We start from the raw sequence: 27,055 nt of genomic DNA, 5'->3' as shown, positions 1-27,055 counted from the left end.
CAGTAATGGTTATGGTACCATTTGGCCCTGGCATCTTCATCTTCAGATACCCAATGTGGGTAGTCGCCATGAATTTGGCCAATGTCGGTCTGCCAAGTAGCGCATGGTACGGACTACTAAGGTCCATCACTTCGAACACCAGGTTCTCGGTCCGACAGTTCTCCCTAGTTTTGAATAAGACGTCAATTCGGATCTTGCCTACTGCGGCACAAGACACTCCCGGCACAACATCGTGAAAGGTAGTTCGGCTAGGCTCAACCATGTTATCAGTAATGCCGAGCTTGAGAATCGTGTCCCGGTACATGATGTTTATGCTGCTCCCGTTATCAATGAGAACCCGAGTGAATTTGACGTTAATGTTGGGCCCGATGAGCATTGGGTCAACCACCAGAGCATATCCACCAGGATTTGGCATGACCTTGGGATGATCTGCCCGGTTCCAGTTGAGCTCTTGTTCCGACCAGTACAAAAACTTCGGAATTGCCGGCATCACAGCATTGACTTCCATCTCTCGCCTGCACTGACTCTGCTTGTCAGTCGGCTCCGTGATGAAGATCATGTAGCTCTAGTGATGCTGCTTGTATTCATTTCTTCCAGCATATTGCGGGATACCTTAGTCTTCCACCTGATTGACAGCATTGTTTGCCAGAGGGGGTCCCTGGATCTGGGCGTTAGCGCCTGTGAGCGGGGGAGGAGGGGGCAGCCGACATGCCTCACCCTTCTCGGCCCGCTGCATCCAGCTGCATTGCCGGGTTGTGTGATTTGCCGGTTTGCTAGGATTGGTCGTGTGAAAACGACAAGGCTGATCCAGCATCACCTCGAACGTATACTTCTGCTTATCTTGCCAGGGCTTCTTTTGCTCTCCTTTCTTGACCCACTGCTGATTTCCAGTCTTTTGACGCTAGCTAGAGCCGGCATCAGGTTGATCCTGAATGCGGTGACATGGGCTGGCCCATACCGGTAATCCGGCCTGTCGTCCCTTCTCTTGTTGCAGTGGTCTTGATGATCGTTCTTTCGGAACGCCCCGGCAGGATTGTATATCGGCTGCTCCCTTTGCGGCTCTACCGGCATCAGCGATGGCTGAGTCGGATCACCAAGCGCATACATGTCGGCGATCTTGATCATCTCAGACAGAGTTGTCGGCATTTCTCTTTGCAGCTTTTGCCATAACATGCTGCTATGCCGGCATCCTTGAACAAACCACGCTATGGCCTGCGACTCCACTATTCCTTCACAGGAATTGCGGAGGTTGTTCCATCTTGTCAGGTAATCCCGGTCAGTCTCGTTGTCTCTTTGCTTGCACATGGACAACTGCTGAGGGCGATTTGGCCTCTTGTAAGTACTTGTGAAATTGTGACGAAAGCTTCCTCAAAGTCTATCCAGCAATTTATGCTGCCTTCCAGCAAATTGTTCAGTCATATCCTTGCCGGCCCTACCAGCATCTGGGGTATATAACGTACCTCCCATCTGCGGTTGCCGCCTGCCACATGCACCGCAGTGACATAGTCTTCCAGCCAATCTTCCGGCTTAGTACTGCCTTTATATGTTCTCGTACCCCTGGGCAGCTGGAAACCCTGGGCTGGTGTCTCCCTCATGATCCGGTGCGCGAAACAACGCGGTCCCGGAGGGCCTTGTTTTTCCAAAAGCTCCGACAGATATATTCTGTCGAGCCGATGTCGGGCATCCAGCGGCGATACTTGTCTATTCCCCACTCGGGCTCCGAGCGAGCCGAGATTATCACACTCTCGCCTGAGATAACCTTCATCACCCATGGCCGAGTACCCGTCATCTTAACGTTCTTGCCGGCGATCTTCACCTCGATACAGGGGGTTGCGCCCGACACCCTGCTGACCTGCAGCAGTATTGGGTGCCGGACCCCGAGGTTGGTGTCCGTGACCAGCCGAGTGACGCTCTTGCTGATCTAGGTGATTGTTGCCGAAACGCAGACCACTCTGGTTGTCTTCAACTCTCCTGACCATTTTCTTCTCGGCCAAACCGGAGTCATAATGCTCTAGGCGCTTATCTCGGCCTGAGTTGACACTCTTGTCCCGTTTGCCACCGGGCGAGGACGCTTGCTTGTCAACCCGGCCATCAACGCCCGCTGCCGAGTGAATGACTTGAGATGCACCGGGCTTGCTGTGCAATCTCATGTATGCCTCATTTTGCTCGTTAGCTGTGCGGAGCAACTCCTTCACGCGCAACTGTTGCAGCCGGAGTGCCTCTCCCGTGAGATTCGGTAACTCTTCGGCCGCAGCCTCGGCGGCCCTGAGATTCTTGAAAGGAGTGTTGTATTTCAGCTTCAGTGCCGTGGCAAAACTTGCCGACACCGCGGGCACCCCCCTACCATCTCTAGCGATCTCAGCGTTCAAGTTCCTGCCACGGTTACGCACTTCCCCAACTCGGCTAGGGTTAGTCAATGCGGTAGAATTGAGACCATGGGCTTTATTATACTCACGGAGCGAAATATCAAGTTCTTGCCGAGCGCGAGCCACATCGACAGCTTCCTTCAGCAGTTTTTGGCGCTCCAACTCCAACTCCGCCTGCAGCTGGGCCGGGTTAGTGTTTGACGCCACCGGCGCGGTCAGCCGTTCGATGGCGGCCTGGAGCTGGGTCGGCTTTGGCGGCAAAGCCGACGTGCCAGTTTGAGCAGCGACATTATCCGGCTTCTCTAAGGGGAACTTTGCCGTTCTGCCGGATTTGCTTGAGACCACGCCACTCTCTGCGGTGCCCTTGCCAGCATCAACGCCGTGAGCCGTCACCATGACCTCCACACGGTCAGCGGGGCAGTCGACATGCCGGTAGCGAACCGTGCAAACAGCGGGGGGATCTTCGGCCACCTCCACCTGCTCTAGGTACCTGCAGGGACGGTTAGTAGTGACATAAACCTCATGCGTGCCGAAGTCGATGAAGCGGCCTGCACAGGGAAGCGGTGCGTTGTTGAAGCAGCCGGCGTTGATGTCAATGAAGCCCAGAGAGCCGAATTTCTGGACCAAACTGGAGACCACACGCTCTCCGGTGACAAGGAAGCTTCCCGTCCGAATGAAAACTCTAGCCAGCGCCGCTGCTGGCCCCACGGTGGGCGCCAACTGTCGTGGTGGAGTCACGGCAGATGCCATAGGATGGCTTATGTTGGGGCCGATGGACGAAGGAGGGAGGACGTGATGAGAAACACGCACAAACACTCGAGCGCACACAGATTTACCCAGGTTCGGAGCCCTCTTGTCGAGGTAAGACTCATACTCCTGCTTTGTTGTATAAGTCGAGATACCAAAATCTACAATGGTGCTCCTTGAGCAGTTTTCTTGAGTAAGAAGAAGAAGAAGGGGAAAACCCTAGATGACTAAGTGAAGGATCCCTCTCCTGGGATGGGTAGTGCTCCTATTTATGGACCGCCCATGTCACACCGACATGTGGGCCAAAGGCTAACGTTATCTTCTAAGGGCCCCGCCATGCACGCGCCTTGGTTCTCTACGGGCGGCACCGCAGGGGACAAGACAACTTTACTTTTCTTGGCGTCTGGCAACAAGTACTGCAGCCTCCTGCCAGCTTCCGTCATCGATTCTCTTTCGGTGCTTCTTTGCGCAGTCACCTGGCACCACAACGTAAGCAACAACTGCTTTTCCGTGATAAAGATAGCGTTGCTTTACTTTGCGCCATGCGATGAGGATAAGACCATTGAGACATCTCGGCGCTGGCCGAGATCAGAGTACTCGTCCTTATCCTACAATCACACAAGACAAGATAGTCATGCCGGCATACACTTGGTATGCCGGCTTAGTATTAGTTTAGCTTAAGGATGCCGGCGTACATGTCCATGCCGGCTTTGCTTTCGTCATCTCGGCTAAAATGTGTCGTCATGACCCTACCCGGGGTCATCCCCCGACAGTTCTGATCAAACCGGCATCCTGCAACGATGAAAAACAGGTATCCTAATTCCGCTGCCATTCTCAAGATTGAAGATGCTTCTGGGTCTCCAACTCAGAGGCATCCTAAATCCTGCAGTACAAGAACGCACCCAAAAAAGGTTCTCACATTTGAGAAAAGATACATGAGTTGCTACGGAACTAAATAAATAAACAGAATCATAGGGCATATGTATATAGATATCCATATAAATATTAGATCAATAGATCCTATGGTACAAAAGCAACTACAGAAATGTTTCAGGAATGTAACATTAGTAAGGAGAAAAGGAAGCACGGTTGAACAAATGAGCTGAAAAATTAATCATATTACATAAGTAAATTTTGCAGAACCAGATATTTTGAAACTGTTGTATCACCTAAATACTGGTACTAGAGCACCGTATTTTCTCTCGGGTATCTCGGAATTCTCACGTGGGTCTGATGATGAAGGGAGGGACCGAAGGCAGGCAGGGTGGTGCCGTGGTGGTGCAGGTCCGGACGAAGCGGCGGCACGGGCGGAGCTGGACTGCTGACGGCGACGGGGGCGTGTCACGAAACCTAGAGCAGGAGTTCGACCAGACCGGTTTTCGGGTGTCGTTGGTTTTTTTTTTTTTTTGAGCGAACGGGGGGTGTCGTTGGTGAGACAAGATCAGCTTCCGCGCCCCAAACCGCACTCTGTGGAGTACGGATTAATCGCCCCCGGCCCAACAACCTTGCCCGACTCGTAAGTCCCGTTTCAGCCTCATCCAAACCGGAACGTGCGCGCGTGAACGGAACTGCCCTGACGAGCGATATCCGCATCCGACATGTACAGAGCATCTTTACTCTTTTTTTTTAGGGGAACAGAGCATCTTTGCTCGGAAGGCCCGTCTCAGCCTAAAACGTTCTGTTTAACTCATGGGCCAAGCCCAAACTTGCGCAGCCCGGTTTTGTTGACTTCGGTCTTCGGGCATCCTAAATCCTAACGGAACAAGGTTAGCTTATCATCCGAGTTTATCATTACGCTAAAAAAAATCCGAGTTTATCATGCATCGATCAGGATATATAGGTACAATTGATTTGTTCCGAGGCTTAGAAAGCCAGACAAATCGACAATGCTAGAGCGACAAACACTCTTGACTAGATTAGCGTTGTATAGTTCCGTACATGGATGTCCTTGACCAAAGAAAGAGCTTCACAAATAGCAAGCGCCTCGAGGATTGATCAGTAATAGATTTAAAAACTCGGGCCGAAGAGCCCTTGTACCTCCCGCTTCCACTCCGGCAAACAACAGCCGACGCCCCCTTTACTGAGCTTTAGCAATGCCACCAGCCCACCATCAGTATTGAACTTTATATAGCCTTGCGGGGAAGGAATCAATCGCTGCGCAGAAGACCATGCTTTCGCTCCAAGAAAAAAAATCCAAGTTTATCAGGCCCGAGTATGCTGTGAGATGACGAGTGAACGTCAGCTCCCACGTCTTAGCGCGCGACGCGCTCTGCTGTTGATTTGTATACGCTGCCCGGGATTGCTCAGCCATACATGAGTTGCATGCTCAGGAGCATTTTCAAATTGGGTATCTAAAAAAGATATCACGTTGCCGGGTTAATCAAACCATGCAGACAACAACGTTATGAGCATGTTTTTTTTTCGAGTCATTAGCTACAGCCTTCCTTTCAATCGATCTACACACACCACCTACCTCAAGCCTTCGTCCACTAAATAAACAACTTGATACCACTTCCCGTACGTGTGCACAGTGTACCTAGATTTGGTCTTCGGTTCGACCGTACCATCTCCCGGTCCACGGCTATTTTTTCCGTCTTGAAACTCAAAGTGCAGTTTTTTTTTTCTAGAATGTATTCAACGTGCATTTTTTTTGCAGTTTTATAGAGAAAATAGAAAAACTAAAATTCAAATAATCATCAGTCCAACCCAGGACGGATCCAGGATTTAAGATTTGAAGGGGCAAATAGAAGCGGTTTAAATGCTACTGGTTTTCTTTTTTTCCTCGTGAATATTACTGGTTTTAGGGGGGCTCGCCCTCCCCCCCCCCCCTTCCTCTATCCCTGGTCCAACCATATATACGATGGTTCTGTAAATTTGCATTAATTTGAACTTTGAACATGCGTATATTGACTGTAGCGCACGTTACCGCACTATAAACAGTAGGTATTCATTTGATATTTCGGTTTTCACGCTATCACGCTACAACAGCTCTGCCACAAAAGCACAAGAAACACAAATGCGCAAAATCACAATGCAGTATACGCAACTTGGACGGAATGCTTGTATTTTAACACAGCCCATACATGATCTCGGTCTCACTACTACTCCAAACAAAAAAAAATACGACGAGACGATCCACACACAGAACACAAGATCCACAAATCTGCATCTACTTCTGCCCGCCCGTCGAGGAGGACGACACCGCATATGCACCCCGTCCACCCAGCCCAGCACACAATTGTATTGTTGGTAATGACAACGTAAACTTCTCATAAATGACATTTCTTTTCTCAAAATTGCACACATATACAAGCCACACACGGTGTTTCACATTGTCACAAAGGAATACATCTCACAAAACACACTTATTTGAGAGTATCAGACTATCAGGACACGAGGCTTTTTCGATATGACATTTCAGAAAGTATCGAACTATCAGGACACGAGACTTTTTTTTACATAACATTTCAGAAAGTAATAGACTATCAGGACGCCAGTTTTTTGATATAACAATTCAGAAAACCATGCTGTATTGACGGTTAAGAAAGAACCGCAACTTGAAGCATGCATTCCGTACGACCACACTTTTGTTGACATAACATTTCATGGACCAACTGTATTCGAGATTCAGCAGTGCTGACAGCTGCCACAACCTTAAACTTTATGGTGTCATGAGATTTTAATGTTGAAGAGAGTATTTCTGTGAAAATGCATGCTTAAAGTGTGCAATTGTACATCACCTCACATTCTGCTTCTAGTAAAGGGTCGTGCCTTAGGTGAGTTGATTTTATAAAGAGCTAACCAAAAAAGGTTCCATGCCATGAAAGGATCTTTCACACCTTGCAAAAGTATGCTCCAACATATGTAGTCCATGCCATATTTAGATAGGCATGCCATGAAAGGATCTCCCACACCTCGCAAAAGTATGCTCCAACATATATAGTCCGTGCCATATTTAGATAGGTTCTGATCAGACCGACATCCTGACATGATGAAAGAGAGGTATCCTAACTCCGCTGCTATTCTCAGGATTGAACACGCTTCTGGGTCTCCATCTTGAGGCATCCTAAATCCTGCAGTACAAGAACATTTGGAAAAAAAAAGGTTCTCACGTTTGAGAAAAGATAGGGCTACGGAACCAAAATCTTGCACAGATGGAATCATAGGGCATATAACGATATCCATATAAATCTTAGATCCTAGGTAGAGCAACTACAAGAATGTTTCTGGAAAAATAACATGAATAAGGAGAAAAGGAAGCATTGTTGAACAAGTGAGCGTGAATTAATTAATCATGTTACATGAGTAATTTTTTGTGAACCAAATATTTGAGGCGATTGAATCACATCACAACGGTTTGTGAGGCAAGTAGTTCCAAATAGCCCCAATTTGATCCTCCTCACTACTTTCCCTTGTGGGGAGATCGAAGATGATCATGTAGCGAGAGACGATGACGTGCCTATGTGGATCCTCCCCCGCTTTCCTTTTGATGGTGCCGGTGCAACGGATTTGACACTGCCCTGATTTGTCAGGTGCAAATTTCGCATGAAATAAGACAAATCAACAAAACCACCCCTACATCTGAATTCCTTGGTTATGATCAAACTAACACAGACAACTAAACCCCCAAAGATATTATATGGGTGATGGGATCAGAACCCATTTGCATCTTTGAATCGTCAACTCAAGCCAAAACACTGGTACTACGGGCTACGGCACCATAGTGTCCCTCGATGCGGTTTCTTGGAGTTCTCACCTAGGTCTGATGACGAAGGGACCGAAGACAAGCGGCACGGACGGAGCTGGATTGCCGACGGCGATGGGGCCGGGTTAGGGAAACCTAGAGCAGCAGCTGTTCCGACCAGACCGGCTTTCGGGAGGCTGTCGTTGCAAGATCTACGCAGTTCCGCGCCCCAAATCGGACCCTGTATATATGGATTAATCGCATCCGGACCAACATCCTAGCCCAATTCGTTATCCAAAATCGTCCCGTTTCTGCCTCAGCCTATCCCGACTCCCAAACCGGAACGTGCGTGCTTGACGTGAACTGCCCTGACGATGGGGATATCCGCATCCTTTTTACGGAGCATCTTTATTTGCCCGGAAGGCCCGTCTCAGCCTAAAACGTTATGTTTAACTCTTGGGCCAAGCCCAAACCTGCGCGGCCCGGTAGCCACTCGAACGGGCCCGGTTTTGTTTACTCGGGGCATCCTAAATCCTAATGGAAAAAAGGTTATCACGCCTGAGCCCCGATAAAAAAAAAGGTTATCACGCCTGAGGGGAAAAAAATCACGTCGCAGGTAACCATGCGGACTCTCTCAGAAAAAAGGAAGCTTATCCGCTCCACTTGAGCACATTGACTGTAGCGTACGTTGCCGCGCCCGCGCTGTAAACAACAGTACAGTGTTCGTTTGAGATTTCTGTTTTTCACGCTGTTCAGTCCGTTCTGCCACGGAAGCACAAGAAAACGCAAGTGCGCAATCAGACGATCCAGCTTCGACGGGATGCTTACAGTACGTATCTTACGGTATAAAAACATAAAAAAGAACACAGTCGATCACACAATCTCGGTCACACGTACACCAGAACAGAAACGACAAGTCGCCAACCAGAAACCACAACCAAACAAAGCAAAAGACGACGAGACGATCCACACACACACACACGCACGGAACACAAGATTCACAAAGCCTGCAGCTGCTTCTGCCCGTTGAGATGAGGACGGCACCGCATGTGCACGCCGTCCGTCCGTCAGTGGCTGGCTGGCTGGCTGCTCGTTCCGGCCAGTCACCCCACGTATACGTACGTGCGTGCGGCAGCTACAGCTACCAGTAAGAAATTAAGCTCTGGTCGAGTCGGTTCTTGATCCATGGGCTTTAATCAGGCGGCAATGGCGGGCTGCGGCGGCGCCCAGATCTGGGCGTTCTTGACCTTGGAGACGCTGCTGAGCACGCCCAGCGGGGTCACGTCGCCCACCACCGTCACCTTCTTCGCCGCGAAGTCGATGCTGAACGTCCTCACACCTGAATTGAGGAAAAAGGTTTCAGTCTTTCAGAGATCGACCATTCAGAATGAAAATTTACATTGATCTTGAAGTGAGTGTGCGTGCGGCAGGTGTGGCCTGTGCACAGAAGGCTCTCTCACCTTCCATCTTGGAGAGGTGCTTCTTCACTTTGCCCGCGCACGCCTTGCAGTGCAGGGACACCTTCAGCACGACCACCTGAAATCAGAAGCATATGCGTGTTGGTGATTTTGCAAATTGTGAACAAGGTACTAATTGAAAGCTCATCCGTCAATTCTATACTACTAGAACATGCGTATCTCTCTGCAATTCAGAAGGTAGGATAAACCAATGATTTCCGCGAAAGATACATGTACTCGTCATCATGGCATTTTCCGCATCTTTGGCCCAAAGTGTCACGTACCAATGGAAAATTAACTGTATAAAGCTCCCCAAGCCCCACCAGCACATCTGGACATGATTACTGATGATTACACCATCTCTCTATCCTGTCAATCTTTTGATAACCAACCCCTCCTCGTTTTTTTTCAACAAGAAGCAAGAGTTTTAAAATGAGATGCAAGTAAAAAAAAAGAGAACACTGATAAGTCAGTCATAATTTGTTTTCTTCGAAAAACTCTGAATCAGTCATGATTCAGAAGAAAAGTGCGCGGCATGCTCACCTGCTCCTGCGTGTTCGCGTTCTTCCCAGCAGCAGCGGCAGCAACAGGCTCCTCCTTCCTGGCATCACCACCGGGGGCAGTAGCAGCAGCCGCCGCCGACTCCACCTCCTGGATCTCCTCGGCTCCGGCGCCGGGGGAACGGCCGCTCAGCAGGTACCTGGTAGACCCAGCCGGGCTAGCGAGCTCGCCATTGGCAGCAGCAGCAGCAGCAGCAACAGTGATAGTCCTGTGCTGCTGCCCTTTCTTGCCGTCTTGCCTGTGGGTTCTGGGCTCGGCAGGGGCCTGGCAGAGCGGGCTGGCGGCGGCCTTGTGCGGCCGGACCATCGGCTGCCGCTCGAGGCTCGGGCAGATGGCGGTGGACGCCGGAGACGAGCACGACAGGCTCCTCATGTCCTTGAAGAGCAGAGGCGCCATGGTGTGTGTGTGTGTGCGCGCGCGCGCTCTCTGTGTAGCTGTGTGCAGTAGCAGTACCAGTGATGAGTGAGTCAGTGAGTCAGTGGCGAAGTGAGCTACTTTGGCTATGTTGGTGGTGCAGAGCCCTGCAGATGCAGAGCAACGGGAAAAATGGTTTTATAGGAGACCAGACCACCAGATTGCTCTGTGCTGCGTCCAGAAAATGCTTATCTATTTCTGTTTTAAACAAACATAGAGTGTTCATCGTTGGGAGATTGTTTTAACTGTAGATTGACAAGTCAAAGTCGGGCACAGAGCTATTATCTCCACAGTACTATTTTTACCTAGAAAGAGAGCTGTCAAGCAAGGTGAAAAATAAAAAGACGAGAATAATCATACATCTAAAAGAAAATGTAGCAGCAGTGGAAGTCCAGAAGTGTCTCAGGCTTTCAGCCACGTCGCCCTATGGCTAACAAGCTTCAGTTGCACTTCTCCCCCTGTGGCACTGCGGCAGCCCTCTGCATTTCCACCACACGAAGCCCTATCAAGAAGTTAATATGGTACTTGAGACTGATGTAACAAGCAGCCCTGAATGATTGACCCAATGATGCGTTTAGTCGACTTCTTATTTCCAGCATATTTTCCATAGAAAACACCGAATAGGCAAACGGGTGCCCTAAAAAATAAGAGGCAAACGGGTTCGAATTACACCACTTCATCAGAACGTGATTAGTAAGTACTCCTCATTGTATTGCTGGGGCGTAGCTGGCAGTTTTCATAGTCAATAGTCAAGGCCGGAATCGCGAAGAATCCAGCATCTTGATGGCAGCAGTACAGCCCACAGCCCAGCCCAGTCTATGTCCATGTCTGCAGACTGTCCCGTTCGTTCATGTATTGCTGGGGAGTCACGGTTGCAACTTGCAGCGACCTGAGCTGCACGCAGCATAAATAGATCGAGAGGAGTACATAATTAAGGTAACACGTCTCATTCCATATGAACCCGTCGGACAGGCGAAAACACAACGACGGCCGGGACTGACATGTATCATTTCGTCTACCGTGCAATTTTGTAAATATGGTCGTGTCACCGGCATAAATAGATTCAGCCGCCCGCACAAATCAATTGGCACTTACTCATCCACACTTGCATCCTCCTCACCTAGTATCTACTGAAAGCTTCAGCGCTGATGCTTAAGCACATTAGCGAGAACTAGTTGTTTTTTCTTTTGCTAGCCCATCGATAATCTTACGCATGATAGGCTACATGGGTTTTTAAAGTAAAATCTTCTATATCTACGTGCGTTTCCAAAATAGAATCTTCTATATCTAAATATGAGAAGCCCATCTACTTAAGTATAAAAAGACTGGTACTTGATTTCTCTTAACGTGCCAGCATTCCATATCATCAATCGACTTATCATCTCACGCATGATAGGTTACGTGTGTTCAATTTGCGTGTGTCTGATTGTTTTGTTCATCCAACCCTGTTTGCAATATGACCAAAATAAAGGACGTTCTAGGCATGGTTAAGGCTAAACGAGGTAATATCCCGGCAGTTACGGCCACATAGGTGCGGATTAACGCGCCGATAATCATGTAAACACTTGCAAGTATTTAAATCGACATAACGTAGAACTAATACACAAACACTTGCAATTATTTAAAAGCGGTAATAATAACCCAGCAGTTACGGCCACATAGGTTGCGGAGTACTTAGCAAGTTCATAAATTAAAAGAGCAGATTACACAGGAATTACGAGGACTAGTTAATCCATTAATTTAAACTTTGTAAAATAATAATACTAAAACTACTTGGACGCGTCGGCGCCGTCACCGTCCACGGCGACTCCGTCTTCCGGGTGGGAGGCGCGTCGCTGCGCCGCGCGGGCGCTCTCCGCCTCATCCTGTGCCAAAGAGCACACGCGGTAGGTGCTCTCTGCGTCGCACTCGCCGTCGCTTCCCGTGGAGCACTCTCCGATGCTCTCCACGAAGTCCTCCTCGTGGTAGGGATTGACGCGTCCCTGAAATCCGCGGCGGCCTTGGTTACGCCCGAGAGGGAAGCCACGCATTTGGTTGCCCCGCCTCGGGGGCACACGAGTCCGGGGTCCCCCACGGGGTAGTGGAGTCCGGAGATGCAGATACATTTCTTCCAACGCCGTCCAGCCGGGATGCGGGCAGATGATAGGGCAACGGACCACGGGTTGGGTGGGTGGAGGCGAAGGCGGCGGCGACGGAGGCGTGGGATCCATGGGTTCTCGCCGGGGAAGGAGGGAGGGAGAGAGAGAAAGAGGGGATGCGAGGCAGCTTGTTTCTGGTCGAGGCGTTGATTTACGCTTGCGGCCGGCTTTTAACGGCGAGGGAGGTGTACCAGGGTTGGTTGGGGGCAAATACGCCACAAGATTTTTTTGGAAACCGCTAGCCGGGAATGTATCGTGTGCGCAATTCGTGGCGTTGATTCAGCTGTTTCTGTTTTTGTTTTCCTTTCCTTTTTTGTTTTCGTGGCGTTGACTTACGCTTGCGGATGGCTTTTAACGGAGACGGAGGCGTACCGGGGTTGGTTGGGGGCAAATACGCCGCATGATTTTTTGGAAACCGCCAGCTGGGAATGTATCGCGTGCGCGATTCGTGACATTGATCCAGCTGTTTCTGTTTTTGTTTTCCTTTTTCTTTCTTTTTTTCTTCACATTTGCGGGCGGGTTACCTCGACACGGTAGACAAATACGTACACGACTACGTGATTATACAGTCCTGGGATATGGGCTTTCGGCCGGGTATACGTACGTTGTAGACAAATACGTAAATACGTAAGCGACTACCATTTTGCCATATTCCCCGTCGATCCCCGCAGGGATGGGCGCAACTGATTTGGCCCTAAAGCGGAAAATTTCGCACCGGAGCTTATATATATAGCAGGTGAAATCCAATTCAGCACCGGAATCAGCACCAGATTGTTGTTCCACCTGCTTCTTTTCCCGACGCCGATGCAACAGCGGGCGCGTCGGGTTATTCCGGCCGTCGTCTGTCGCCCCCGTCCAGATCACCGCCTTCCCGACGCGGGGACTTTCTTTCTTTCGGCACGAACGCAATGCAGCCGCTGGCTCGATCGGCGGGGTAAAGGCAATGGCAATGGAGACACCAGCACGCGCCCGCGCGCACACGAGGGGGAGGAGATCAAATCATCAAAAGGGGTAAAAGTAAAACGAGCCGTTGCGTGTGTCAGCGGACAGCAGCAGAGATAGATACGGACGGGGGTGCGTGCGGTGAAGAGGACACAGGAGGCATGGGAGTGCGTGCACGTGAAGAGCGGCCGTCGTTTGCGAGTGAAGCGCCGGTGGCCGTATGCATGTGCGTGTGTATGTATGTTCGTACGGGGAAAACAATGCACGGCGGGTCCGGCCGGCGGGGTAGGAATCAAGATCCGATCCGATCCGAATCCCTTGGGACTTTGGAACCGTGTCGCAGAACTCATCACACTACAACTATCCAGTACTCTACTTGTAGTGATATATCCATTGACGGCAGGCGTGGCCTGGTGGTTTGGTGCGAGTATGCCACGTGCTGGGAAGGAAGAAAACCTTCCAGATCCGAATGAACGAGGGGACGATGGGCCTTTTTTTTGCGAGAGAGAGGAAGGGGACGATGGGGCTCTGCGTGCGAGAACGCCGATCAGAGGCCGAGCACAAGAGGCTACGCGGCTCGGCCTAGCTTGGCCCGGTATGTGGAGTTTTGCTTTCGCACGAGACATGGCCCGGCCCAGTACACTTGCTTATGGGTGGGCGTGGTCTCTTCCCAAAGAAACAAAAGTGAGCTTGCTCGGGGCCTAGTGCTTGCCAAAGCATAATTAAACTTCTTATTCACTTATTTAGCGTCAGTTCAGGATCTTCCTCATGGCCGTCCATGCGTGCGATTTTGCTGAGCCACAACTTTCTATATCGAACTATCAAAGTAGTACTGGGTTTAAGATTAATTTTTAATTATTTAATTTATATTTAGTTAACTAAATTGACTATCTAAAAACACGTACATACAAGTCATGTACTCCGTAATTCCGATTCCTTTTAGACAACTCGACCTTGGAGTCAGAGTTTTTAGTCTTGCACCTGATCAATTCACAGCAACTCATAACAGTTGCATTTTTTATTCAAAAGTTGGCCATGGTTTACATGCATGCCCAGTGACAAGACAAAGGAACGGTACATAAAAGCCGCATCTCACTCACCACGGACACCGCCAACACAACGGGATCCCACCACACAACACAACACAACAGGCCACCCACCGGTGACGGAGTAATTCACAACGAAACGGACACGGGCTCTGCCGCCTTGAGGAGCTCGGCGACCCTGGTGGCGAGGCTGAGCTTGGCCGCCGGCGAGACCCCGTGCTCGCCGATGATGGACTCCAGCACGGCCTCGCACAGCGGCCTGTTCTCTATCGCCGCCGCGCCCGACGCCGGCACCGACGAGTCCTTCGAGAACGCCACCTACATCAAAAATCCAATCAATCAACTCAGCAAAATCCACGCGAGATCGACCCTTCGTGATGAATTGAATCAAATTCCAATTTTATGCGTGGGGTAAACTGGGGATCGAAGTAACTCACGGTGAGGACGCCGGCGGGGGAGTGGGTGAAGAGTATGGAGCCGCCGGGAGCGAAGCTGTGGGGCTGGAATGCCTCCCTGAACTTCTCCACGGCGGCGGCCTCGGCGTCCGTGTACGCGCCCGTGGCCTGCCAGTACTTGACGCAGTTCTCCGTCACCTTCTCCGCGTACTGCGCCCCCGTCAGCGGCAGGATCATCGTCACCCTCGTGAACTTCTCGAACTCGCCTGCAATTCAATCGGTCGCCATTGCCGCCGCCCGGCGATAAAGCGTGCAAGCAACAGAGAGCTTGCTTAAAAAAACACTTTGGAGGCAACGGATTTCTTGCGCGCGCGTGCTATACTAGTGTGTTTGTTACCTGTGACGACGTCGCGGAAGAAGGCGGCGTCGGCGGCGAGGTCGGCGGCGGGCTTGGCGGCCCACTTGGCGGCGAGCGAGGACACGGCGGCGTCGGCCTGGAGGTACACGCCGATGGCCGTGAACTTGATGAAGTTGCCCCCGATGTCCATCCCTCGCACCCCGGCGCCGGCGAGGAAGTGAGCGTGGGCGGAGCCCGGGGGCCGCTCGAGCGGCGGGAAGACGACGCCGTCGACCTCAAGCTCCGACACGGCCATGTCTAGCACTCTAGCTCGATCGATGCGCGGGGGTCGTCAGATGGCGGCACGTATTGCAGTGAGGCGAACGCTCAAGTGCTCTGAACCACGTTCGTATGTCGAGGGGGTAGTTGCGAACTTGCGGTACTGGAAAATGGTGGGCGCGCCTCACGGGATATGGTTGCCGGTCCGGGTATTTGACATTTTGACGTCCCAACCGCTGAGGACAGTGTACAGACAAACGGCACCAGCACTGCCCCGTAATTGCGATTATGCCACGATGTGTTGCTAGTGCTTCGAGGATCTGTCGACGGAGATTCGAAACGTGGTAGGTGCCTGTTTTTATCGGCGACGGCGAGGGTGGTCTGGAAATGGTCTTGGAAAAAGGGGCGACGACATTGTGGTTCAGTGGTTATGGTAGGTTTGTAATTTGGGGTGGATGCCGGGGGCGGAGTGGGAGGTAGTTGGGGGAAGGAATTGGGGCGACGTGGCAAGCGGCCTGGCGAGGGAAAACCGGTGGGTTTGCTGCGAGGTCAAGCTACCGTTCAGATGAGGCGTCTCGTCGTGTTTGCGGCAGAAAGGAACAGAACATCACCAAACTGTGCCTGCATAATGAGGACCTTTCACGGCGAATGCTCGACGGAAGACCTTTCAAAAAATCGTTGGCAGTGAAAATTTGATCCCAGAGAGACAGAGATAGAGGTCTTAAGTTGTTGTTAACTGAGTATGAGCTTTCTGAACTAAACAGCACAGATTAAAACCAGCATAAGTTGGTGTCTCTATCACTCTATGAGGCATGGCGATTTATAGTACGAATAAGTAGCTTGTCTAACAAAGAGGCAGAAGGCAGAAGGGAGGTTACGTATCTGGTCAAGCCTGAAGCTTATTCTGGTGCGAGTTAAATCAATGGTGAGCAATATATATACTGACAAACAATGAACTACGGAGTATGGGGCAACTGGCAAGTAAATCCAGATCTCGACCGGTGCACAATGAATGCTAACCGACATCAAGGATACCAGATCCAGCAAGTTGAATGTGTTTACATGGGATACAAGGAAGATGATCTGTACCTGGATATGGTTGCGGTAATAAAAGCAGCATGTTTTATCAACAGTTCAACGGAAGTGTTAAGTGCTACTTGCAGTATATCTACTGCCAACCATGTTCTATCAGATGTTTTTTTCTCAAACACAGGAAGTGTACAAGTTTCAACAATCTTTTATCAATTCTTCTACCAATGACAATAATAAAGGTTTACATGACTATAATCGCCCTGATTTACAGATTTCAAATGACTCGGTACAACTGACAAAATCCAACAAAAGGGAAATGGCCCGGCTTCTTGCCTTACACATTCTGCTTTTCTTTCTTGCTAAAAATGAATTTTAACTATGCTCCTCACCTAATCTAATAGAATCTAACACTTGCCCTCATAATCTATACACCATAACAAGCACCTTCTCAAATAAATACAGCACCTGGAACAAGCGTGGCGACTCAGCCAAAAAGAGTATCAACCACTGCTTTGACCAAAAAAAAACTTGACTTTAAGGACCAAAGAAACAATATAACCAATTGTCGACCTAACCTAGCACAAAAGCAAGGTCCTACAGCAATTTGGAACCTACTTGGGTCCTGGAAACCTAATAGAAGCTCCACAAATAGCTTTTCACCTAACTGGACAACAAATCCAGAACCAGCTCTTCCAAAAGATCATCTTTTATCATTTTCTCAACATCCCTCCCAGCCCTGTCGATGTAGTCTGCTAAGTCTGGCCACTTGTGATCAAATACTTTCTTCTCGGCCTTAGGCTCTCGCACACACAGTGCAAGTTCTTCTTGTCTCCGAACCAATATCTGCAGTACTTTCTCCAAGAGCCCCTCTGAGCCCCAAACGGGTGCCATATTCCTAGCAGTAGTTACCCAAGGGTGCATGTCCAAACAAGGGGCGAGAATTTCTGACAGTATGGAGTTCACCATATCAAAAGTAAGCTTCCTGTCTGACCTTGACCATTGAGCAACTTTCATGTATTTGCTTTCAAGCTTGTCAAACACATCATAGCCAGTAGGACAATCAAGAGACTGGCACACCTTGTACATCTGATCCTCCTCGGTGCCATGAATACCTGAAGAAATTAGTATATCCAACAAGTAGGAAAAGTCTCTTTCCTCTTCATCTTCAAATTCTTCATGGATTTCCTCAACCAGCTGTATGGTTTCAGCATTTTCACCAGCCTCCATCTCACAGCATAAGTAATCATCAAATCCACCCATTGGTCCTACCTCAGCAACAGTTTTTACTGATGGAAAATTCACTAGCTCAGGTCTTAGCTGGGGATCTGCATTCATAAGCAACATCAAATTAGTTACAACAAATGATGATTGAATCATAAGAATGGCAAGATTGCTGACCGTGAGGATCTGCTGTATCTTGCTTGACATTTTCAGCATCAGAGAAATCTTCAGCTAGAGGTTCAAGGACAGATACCGGGCTTGGATGCTCGATCTCTTTGCAGGTAGTTAGGGACACAGAATTTATGCGTGCAGCAAGTGGACAGTGTACCTGAAATGTAAAAAAGAAGGAGCTCAACTTAGCTAGGATATTTGACGCAAAGCAAAACCAAAAGACAAAGGAAAATATTTAGATCGTATTTTTACTCATACGTAAAAAAGAAGGGTCTCAACTTAGCTAGGAAATTTGATGTTTCATTTTAATGACAATGGATAATGTAATACGGTTTCATAAGAAAATATTATGCAGCCATCTTGGCTTTCCTCCAAAAATAAATAAATAAGAAAATACTGATACTAAGTGAATTTATTGTGAAGCATTTAATCAGCTTTGGTAAGAACAGCTTCTATGGAATACCTTATTGAAGGTCATCCTCCATTGATCACTGGATAATTTGGAGTTGTCACTCGTTTCACTAGTGTCACTGGAAAAAGATACTTGCAAACCATCAATGCTGTCACTCGAGGAAAAGCATACGGCCTTATCAGATTCACTGTTTGTACAGCTCCATAGTTCCGATGATTCTTCATTTGGATTTGGTAGCTGCAAACTCCTTCGGACTAATGCATTATCCAACAAAGTTTGCCAGTGTCTTCCTGTTGAAGCATCAGACTGCTTTTGAACAATATCCTTTCTTAAAATGTTGGTTGCTTCTACATGTTGTGCAATCTTATGCCTCTGATTTGATGCAACCATGAAGTTTTGATTCAGATGACTACGACCATGCTGCGTTCGGCCTAACAGTGACATTTTCTCTGAAAGGGAACACTTGGCATCTAATGGACCTATCTTCATAGAATCAGATTTTCCAGCACTTCTAGCCAATTGATAACTGAAACTATTCATGCCACTGGATTTCTTTAGTGTAGGAGCTTGCTTTGCACTATTTATTTCTTTTCCACGATGAAATTTAAGCCGATAGGGCAACCAATAATCTGAAACGTTACTGCTCGCATGAAGCAACACCTTCTTTCTAGGGACTTCATTCTCTATTGGCGAAGAAGAGGAGCTTCTTTGTGAAGCTATTGGCAATTTGGATATATTGCTGCTGGATCTCTTATGCTTAAATTCACATAAGTCTGAGTAAAGCTGTATCGAGAAACAAACTTCAGAAACATGAAGTGGCAGAAAATACAACAGTTCAAGATAAGAAAGTTTCTAAGTTGCAGACAACTTACGAATTCTTTTGTTGTGCATCCACTGCTACTTCTGGAATCTGATAATAGTCCACAGACACGCTGTTGCTTGTCCACATGAGTAAGCCCTGAGTAGAAGGACATGAAGCCATATAAGAACAGGTCAACTCCAAAGCAAGCAGCATTGTTTATTTCTTTTTAACGGAAGTCTTCCTTTGATCCATAAGAACTACTCAAAGATACAGAGCACTAGCAAAATTCACAGATTTACAGGACTACACATCAAATCTCAGCATACCCATGTCACTATATACAGAATTACAGGAGCATCATAAGGGATGAGTAAATTAAGCTGCAACCATGATCCTTCTACTTGCTTTCCGGCTAAGATAGTTTGTGCTCTCGAATTGGCAGAAGAAAACAAAATGGGAAACTCCGAAACAAGTTTCACCCCACTAACAGGACAAATCCCCACTCTACGTTCCCGAGTTGTATGCTACATATATTATCGCAGTATATGTGGTCAAAGTTGCTCTATGAATTTTTTCCATGATCTTTTTATACATGTTAGTTTTCCTAGGACAAACACTAAAACGAAACATGCTTGTATTTTCTTCATCACAACTTTCCATAGTTGCTCCGTGATCTTGTCCTAGAAGCAACACCAAACGATACAAACAGACCAAGCAACACACAATTCCATTCATGGAAGCGATCACTGACTTTACCCGTGTGAAATGACCCAGCAAAATCAACGAAAAACATGCAACCTACGGTGCTCGATTGCATGAAGCAACCGTATGTAGCCACAAATCGAAACGCCAGGCCAATTAATCGCGGGAAGCACACCCGACGCTCACCTTTGGTAATCGCGCCACGCTCCTCGTGGGCCGGCGCCGGCACCGCCACCGTTCGCCTGACGACCCCGCCTCCCCCCGTCCGGCACGACCGCTGCGTCCACCTCCGCCGCCGGCCCCCGCCGCTGGTGCTCGTACCGCCCATCATCCAGGCCCCCGCGCCCGGAACAAACCAAACAACCAACCGCCTGTCTTAATCCAATCCGACCGGACCGCGGGGCAGTGGTGATCCTCCGAGCGTGTACGAAGGTGGACGCGGCAGCGTATTTGAGAGGGTGGAAGCGGCGCGCGGAGGGGCCGGGACGGGGAACGCTGGATTTGGGGGCGGCCGCGTCGTCTCCGCGAGGGAGGGAGGGAGGGAGGGAGGGGAATCCGGGAAGAGGCGCCTGCGGTGCCCGCGATGCAGGCGGGGGCGCGTTCGGTGGCGGCGCTTGCGCCCGCGCGGCAGCGGTTTCGTGGGATTCCGCACCTGCCCTTTTCAACCCCGCTGCCTCCCTCGTGGATTAATTCATTCATTCGCTCACTCTCTTCCGTGTGGGCCCACGGCACGGCAGCAGCAAAATCTGTTTCTTGCTTGTTTGGAAGCGTTTCGGTCAGCAGCCTGACCATGTTTCTTACTGGCTTAAGTCGCCGACGTGGCAGAGCTTGATCGCCCTGGCGGGCAGTTTAAATATTTTATAAGCGGCCAATTTAACTTGTGCATGTGTTATATGTGGTGTAAAACATGCAGTGGTACACGGAACGCGCGATAAGCACGTGAGTGCACGTGTGGGGCGATTTGGGAGGAGATTACCACAATATTGGACGGACACCGGACGAGATCTCTCGAAATTATTTACTCAGTGAAACTGTTCCTCTCCTGCATGCTCCCCAGTCTTATTGATCGAGGCGCTTAGCACGGTCTCCTCCTGCGCGATCGATGGATGGATGGTGTAAATCCAGTGGCAGTGATTTATTCGGAAGGCAGGCCGTGCGTTCAATTGTTGGCCGGCAAGGGCACGCAATTAATCAGGGTCCACGGATGACAGTGATGTGATAAACAAGGTTTAAATTCCCTGTCTCAAGGAAAGTTGGTAGACAGAAATGAATGGAGCCGGTGGTTTCGTCTCGGTTCGATTGGTTCTGTTTGTCCGATTAGTTATAGCGGCCGGACTGACGATCAAAGTTATGCCTGGGTCGATCACCTCCTTGGTCCAAGGTTGGCGCGTGTGTTTTTATTGAGCCCAACACGAAATCAATCAATCAGGTGATCACATATCGTCTGCTCTGGAGAATTCTGTGCGCTCCTGATGCCCCGACACTCTCGGTTGAATTCCATCCGTACGCAGAGGAGTGAAATGACTAACTAGAAGCAGTACGAGTAATCGAAAAAGCTTTAAACATAGATTGTCTGGAATAGCTGATAGGTGTTGTGACTTTACTCTGTTCTGTTATGCTTGAACACTGGGAACTTGGAGCGTACGTCTCTGAAAGAAATGTCATGCAGCATGCATTCCACACCCTCCAGATTTTGAATTTCAAATCGTGCACGTGGAGGCTAGATAGATATTTCTTGATTGCGCCATCCAGTAGGGATTAGCTGAGAGTTTTCCAAAAGAAGAAAAGATTAGTTAAGCCACCGGTGTCCTGTACTCTACTCGAGTCGGCCGCGATCGACCGTGACTAGGCACCTAAACTCCACCGCGCGTTGCAAATTCGAACTGATTTCTCTGGCTCAGCAAGTGGACTATTCGTAATTCGTAGTCGTAATCCGTATTTTCTGCAGACCGACGGCTTAAAATTTAGTAAGTACACCCGATAGGTCCGGCTAATATTAAGCGATACTCGGTGCCGGGTCTTGTACGCGGCCTGCTGCGAGTTTGAACTATTTCTGGGTCAACCTGTGAACTTTTTTTTTTTAGAAACCTCGACCAGTGCACTTTGAATCCGTATTTCTCTAAACCAGGAGTACTCCACGAGCCGACGATGTACAACAACGTATATCCTGCTTGTGTGATCGCTCGGCAAATCCTATTCCTACGGCCGTAGATGGTAGCACGGGAGTTTTACAGCCAGTTTGGGTGGCGCGCCGGACTTAGACTTGAGACTGGTTGATTTCTTGGTCTCTTATTTTATTTTTGAGATGTAACTTTGGATGATAATATTGTGTTGACTTTAATAATATGATGTTTGTGTGCATCGATTGATGCAGAGACCGGGAGTTTTCTTCCTTTTCGAAAAAAAAAATCCTATCCCCACGGGTATAAGGTTTTGTAGCTGCAAATGGGCGAAATTTCGACACGACGACGTGGAAAGTCACCACCTGATCCTGAATGGCTGTCTGGAACCTACGTTTTTCTTTAGGGGGTCTGGAACCTACGTATTCCAGGGACAATTAACGTGAAAAAATCAACTGGTGCTCGTTAATGGGCCTGAACTAAGATTAAGGGACAGCTCGTCGTAACCACGGTGGTTGTTAACTTAACAGCCCAACGTAATCACAGAGGTAACGACGTGCTAAATTCTCCACGAGCTGGCCCAACGAAAAAGACAACTACTACTGGCCCACTGCTTACTGGGCTGAAAGGGCGATCAGGCATCAGCAAAGTCCAATGGCGGGCGGACCCTTCCGCGGTTCCACCACCGACGCCGCCAACGCCTTTCCATCCGATCGAGCAAACGCGAACCCAACCCAACAACCCAAGCCTGGTTGCGCTGTGCTCGCCCCTCCCTCCGGCCTCGCCCCCTCACCGCCTTCGCTGCTCCTCCGGAGAGAACGACGAAGCAGACGACAGGGATTCATCGCCGGAGCGCGCGACGCCGTCCCACGCTCGGTCCGTCCGTGCTCGTCTCCTCGTTTTGGTCTGCTTTGGTTTGGCTTGCGCATTCGTTGTTTTCTTCAATCTATAAATAATCTGGTTGCTGTTGGTGGTGGCGGTTAGGGCTCGGGAGATAGGGCGCGATGGCGGCGCCCCCGGCTAGGGCTCGTGCCGACTACGACTACCTCATCAAGCTCCTCCTCATCGGCGACAGCGGTGAGTCCTCTCGTCGCTCGATCTGCGCGAGATCTGGGGCGGCTTTAAGGCCAGTTTCTGTGTTCAGTTTGGTTCGACCGTGATGGTTGGGATCTGGCAGCCTAGACGAGTCTAAGGAGATGGCCGGCGCGAAATTTGAACAGGCGATAGAATCTAACCTTTCGTGTCGTTTCTTAAGCATGTTATGGGATTGGTGTGTGCTCTGTAAGTGTGTTCTTTTTTCCTGCTTGCAATGCACAAGTAGTTGGATTGTAGAACTCATGCAGAAACTGAAGTGAGGATGTAGTTACCTTGGTCGCCACATGAAGTCAGGAACAAGCTCCTGTTGTTTTAAGTGGCTGTAACAACATCTCGATTTGGGTGCAAATTGCAAAAGTGGGATAACAATTTTCATATTTCCCCCCTAACCGCAGCTATTGAGTTACTGAATCAGAGTGAACTAAACCACTAGATTTATCCCTGTTCCTGTGGCCTTACCATTATTTATTTTGTGATGCTTTAGGATTTGTAGCTTACATAATATTTATCTTATTTCATATCTAGAGAAGCCTTCATAATCTAGGTTGTTCCTTCAACCGACAAATCAACTTCTATGCGTACTTCCAGTTGATATATTGCTGTATTCCAGCTTAGTTTATCTGCATATGTAGGTGTTGGCAAAAGTTGTCTGCTCTTACGGTTCTCAGATGGCTCCTTCACCACTAGCTTCATCACCACTATTGGGTATGTACAGTAGAAATCACAAAATATCAGGTTTAGCAATGATTATTTTACATGGGAATTCTTGTGAGAAGTTATAAATCATGACCACTGCATTCTTGAAATATATAGTATCGACTTCAAGATAAGGACTGTGGAGTTGGATGGCAAGCGGATTAAGTTGCAGATCTGGGATACTGCTGGCCAAGAACGCTTTCGAACTATAACGACTGGTATGCTTTAGTTTGAGCAAAACAAGATTATTTCTGGAGTTCTAGTGATTGTATGGATGAACTTAGTCTGATTGGAATTCTTTTTTGCAGCCTACTACAGGGGAGCAATGGGCATTTTACTTGTTTATGATGTCACCGATGAGTCGTCATTCAATAGTATGGAACTCTATTCTTCAGATGCTCTTTCAGTATGATACTTATTCGAATTATTTTCAAACTGACACGCAGACATAAGAAATTGGATCAGAAACATTGAACAACATGCTTCAGATAATGTGAACAAAGTTTTGGTGGGAAACAAAGCGGATATGGATGAAAGCAAAAGGGTATACTCTGCTTTCCAACTTGTTTCTATGCATGTTTCTTCTGTAGCAGTTTGAGCTTGACTTGAATATGTTCGACCGGTTAGTTTCATGTGCAATGCAGAAAAAGATCTTCATTGAATTAGATTCAAGGTGTGCAGTTTTACTCTGATACAGTCAGACATTGCTGGCGATCTATATATAGCATGTCTGCGTGCAACGAAAAAAACATGTTCAATATTATGCACTTAAAATTCGCAATCAGTTTCTCTCGTGTCTTCATAATAACTCATAACTCTCTTATCTGTTAATTGCTTCCGTGCAGGCTGTTCCCACTTCAAAGGGGCAAGCACTTGCTGACGAATATGGGATCACGTTCTTTGAAACGGTTAGTGAGAAGCCACAGTTTCTGATATACCCTACTTGCAGCGTGATTGTGAAATTCTATGTTGATTTATCAGCACTGGTGCCCAACTGTCCATACCTCATCATTTGTTTCCCATGCATAATTTTCTGTATATTATTGTTCCTGCAGAGTGCGAAGACAAACCTAAATGTTGAGCAGGTTTTCTTTTCTATAGCGAGAGATATCAAACAAAGACTGTCGGAGAGCGATTCCAAGCCTGAGGTATTCCAATCCTTACTGTAGGACCAAAAACATGTTTGCACTTTCTATTGCATGGTGCCTTACCATAATCTTGTTGTTTCAGGGGGGTACTATCAAGATCAAACCGGAGGGGGAAGCCGATGCAGCAGGGGCACAGAAGTCGGCTTGTTGCGGATCTTGAGCTCTTGTCACCACAAGGATAAGATAGTGGTGATACAGTGCTTGTATTTTTCTTTTATCCTTTCATTCTTTGCGAGCTACCTTCTTTGTGTGTTATTTAAGTAATTGCAATTGTTAGGATTTGGACAAACGGGTGTGAAGTCAGAACGATTATTATTGGTGGAAACTAACTCTTCTGTTGATAACGATTAGCACGAAACAACAGGGTGGCTGGGTTGGTGGTTTGGACTGTGAAGGTTACCTTCTTTGCTCTGCTGATAAAGATCGGTTGCATTTCTTATCTCGCATGCTCTTATTCGATGTTCAACTCGTTTACTTGCTGGAGTATACTGGTTTGCTTGCTGGTTGCGTAACGCTGAGAGGGAAGGAACTTGGCAATCTATAATTAACTCCATGATTTGTTATGGCAATGCTATGACTTTGAAAGCAATTGTATTGACAGGGAAAATATATAGGCTGTGACTTTTTAATGCAATAATTGCCGACGAGAGGAAAAAGTCTGCTTAACCCTCAAGTTCAAGTTCGGGCTTGCACGCTGTGAACTTGGCTAGGGAGGGTCGACGTAGCTTGTTACTCCCTCCGGCACTAAAACAGCGACAAGTATTTAGGAACAGATGAAGTACTCAGCTGTTGAGTGGGACCGTTCTCAAAGTGGGACCATAGACTGGGAATTTTTTTTAGATGACAATCTCGAAGGTTTAGCATGCGTTTGGCATAGGCCTCAAACCTGTTTCCTAGTTTCGTGAATGGTCTCCAGCAGGTGGACATAGCTAGCTTCTTGATCACATCCATCTTCTCGTAAAAGTTCCATGGATTTCACCATCAATTGTCATGAACGCACTGCAGAATAGTCCCTGGATGGATCTGCGCGCTAAACTGTTCAAATGTATTTGTCACTGGATCATACATACATATTCATGCTCATACATTACACATGTACATCTACATGACATAAGATCTTGTTGTATCGCCCCAAACCACAAACCCAAATCATCGCAGCAATACACCCCCAGATCAATTAAATCCTAGACTCCTTCGGTTAGAGAGAAGTATACTGTAGGAAGCTTGAGCAAGCGCAGCGATCCATCCACCGGTTCAGTCTTTCAGACCCAGAGGCTCAAGAGCTGCGGCGTCCCTGCCCCATCGGAGGGAGCAGCGTTGAGGTCCAGCCCAAGCAGCAGCCCCGGCCTCGTCTCACTCTCCCCGCCATGCTCCCGCTCCCGCTCGTCCACCGCCCCGCGACCGCCCATCTCGTCTTCCTCGGCGCCGGCTCCGGCGCGGTGCCGCCGCATGTGCCCGCCCAACGCCTGCCCGAGCGCGAACTCGACGCCGCACACGGCGCACCCGTGCCTCCTCCTCCTCGCCGGTGCCGATGCCGGTGTCGGCGTCTGCGTGCCCCGCGGCCGCTTGTGGCTGGCGCGGTGCCCGCCCAGCGCCTGGAACGACGGGAACCGGCGGCTGCACGTCTTGCACTCGAACGCGCGCGGCACGGGCGCGGGCGCGCTCTCGGCGCCGGCCACACGCGCCAGCAGCAGCATCACCTCCTGCGCCACGGCCGCGCCGTCCGCCGGCCCCTGCCCGAAACTCAGCCTCTTCATCGTCTCCAACTCTCGATCGATCTTAATTTCCTGTGTCGGTCTATCTGTCTAGTCTTGCTCTCGTGATATGGTATTTATAGGGCTCATATGCATATACGTACGTACGACTTGGCTAATTAGCTTGGACCTTGGAGCTAAAATGGTACTAGTACTATCACTATCGATATTCATGCTGTACTACGAGTAGGATTGTTAAGTTTATGCTTCTCTGTCGAGGCCTCGCAATCATTCGTTTGGACTTTGGAGCAGTTGACATGGCTAAAATGAAGTTCGGGATAGGTGAGTTTGCAACGAACTCGGTGTGAATCTGATCGCACAACTCACGCGCGCGCTGACAGCGACTAGAGTAGTGTTTTGTACTGTAATAATTGCCTTCTTGTCTTACTTGCAGTGAGTAAAGTTCTTCTATTTTGTGCGAAAGCTAAACTTTTTTTATATTGTGAATATTCTGTATGAACTTGTTGCTCACTCAACTCAAACGGACCGAGATACATGAGTGGCGAGCCGTGAGGATAGATAGTCACGCCAAGCGT

General features: G+C 48.8%; 5 protein-coding genes across 5 annotated transcripts; 1 reads left to right on the top strand and 4 right to left on the bottom strand.

The window, feature by feature from the left end:
• Positions 1-8,594: 8,594 nt before the first annotated feature.
• LOC100825274 (protein SODIUM POTASSIUM ROOT DEFECTIVE 3) lies at positions 8,595-10,414 on the bottom strand. The gene is made up of 3 exons (XM_003563648.4): positions 9,798-10,414; positions 9,258-9,333; positions 8,595-9,136 (listed from the first exon to the last, which is right to left on the bottom strand). Exons 1-3 carry the CDS (start codon positions 10,209-10,211, stop codon positions 8,994-8,996), a joined length of 633 nt encoding a protein of 210 aa, XP_003563696.1. The 5' UTR covers positions 10,212-10,414; the 3' UTR covers positions 8,595-8,993.
• A 3,877-nt stretch (positions 10,415-14,291) lies between these two features.
• On the bottom strand, positions 14,292-15,653 carry LOC100839250 (chalcone--flavonone isomerase). Its single transcript, XM_003559193.4, has 3 exons — positions 15,148-15,653; positions 14,793-15,016; positions 14,292-14,673 (listed from the first exon to the last, which is right to left on the bottom strand). Exons 1-3 carry the CDS (start codon positions 15,401-15,403, stop codon positions 14,485-14,487), a joined length of 669 nt encoding a protein of 222 aa, XP_003559241.1. The 5' UTR covers positions 15,404-15,653; the 3' UTR covers positions 14,292-14,484.
• Positions 15,654-16,561: 908 nt separating this feature from the next.
• On the bottom strand, positions 16,562-20,329 carry LOC100838943. Its single transcript, XM_003559192.4, has 5 exons — positions 19,893-20,329; positions 19,075-19,160; positions 18,254-18,985; positions 17,797-17,947; positions 16,562-17,723 (listed from the first exon to the last, which is right to left on the bottom strand). Exons 1-5 carry the CDS (start codon positions 20,035-20,037, stop codon positions 17,059-17,061), a joined length of 1,779 nt encoding a protein of 592 aa, XP_003559240.1. The 5' UTR covers positions 20,038-20,329; the 3' UTR covers positions 16,562-17,058.
• A 2,188-nt stretch (positions 20,330-22,517) lies between these two features.
• Positions 22,518-25,159, top strand: LOC100845773 (ras-related protein RABE1c). The gene is made up of 9 exons (XM_003563632.4): positions 22,518-22,702; positions 22,811-22,903; positions 23,554-23,626; positions 23,735-23,835; positions 23,926-23,991; positions 24,064-24,161; positions 24,463-24,525; positions 24,673-24,765; positions 24,848-25,159. The coding sequence occupies exons 2-9, from the start codon at positions 22,831-22,833 to the stop codon at positions 24,923-24,925; spliced, it is 645 nt and encodes a 214-aa protein (XP_003563680.1). The 5' UTR covers positions 22,518-22,702; positions 22,811-22,830; the 3' UTR covers positions 24,926-25,159.
• A 558-nt stretch (positions 25,160-25,717) lies between these two features.
• Positions 25,718-26,857, bottom strand: LOC112269747 (zinc finger protein ZAT12-like). The gene has a single exon (XM_024456778.1). The coding sequence runs from the start codon at positions 26,520-26,522 to the stop codon at positions 26,028-26,030; it is 495 nt and encodes a 164-aa protein (XP_024312546.1). The 5' UTR covers positions 26,523-26,857; the 3' UTR covers positions 25,718-26,027.
• Positions 26,858-27,055: the final 198 nt, after the last annotated feature.

Source organism: Brachypodium distachyon, chromosome 1 (genome assembly GCF_000005505.3).
Source record: "Brachypodium distachyon strain Bd21 chromosome 1, Brachypodium_distachyon_v3.0, whole genome shotgun sequence".
In the NCBI taxonomy this organism is placed as follows: Eukaryota; Viridiplantae; Streptophyta; class Magnoliopsida; order Poales; family Poaceae; genus Brachypodium; species Brachypodium distachyon.
The sequence above is the reverse complement of the archived record's forward strand: the minus strand, read 5'-3'. Positions and strand labels throughout refer to the sequence as shown.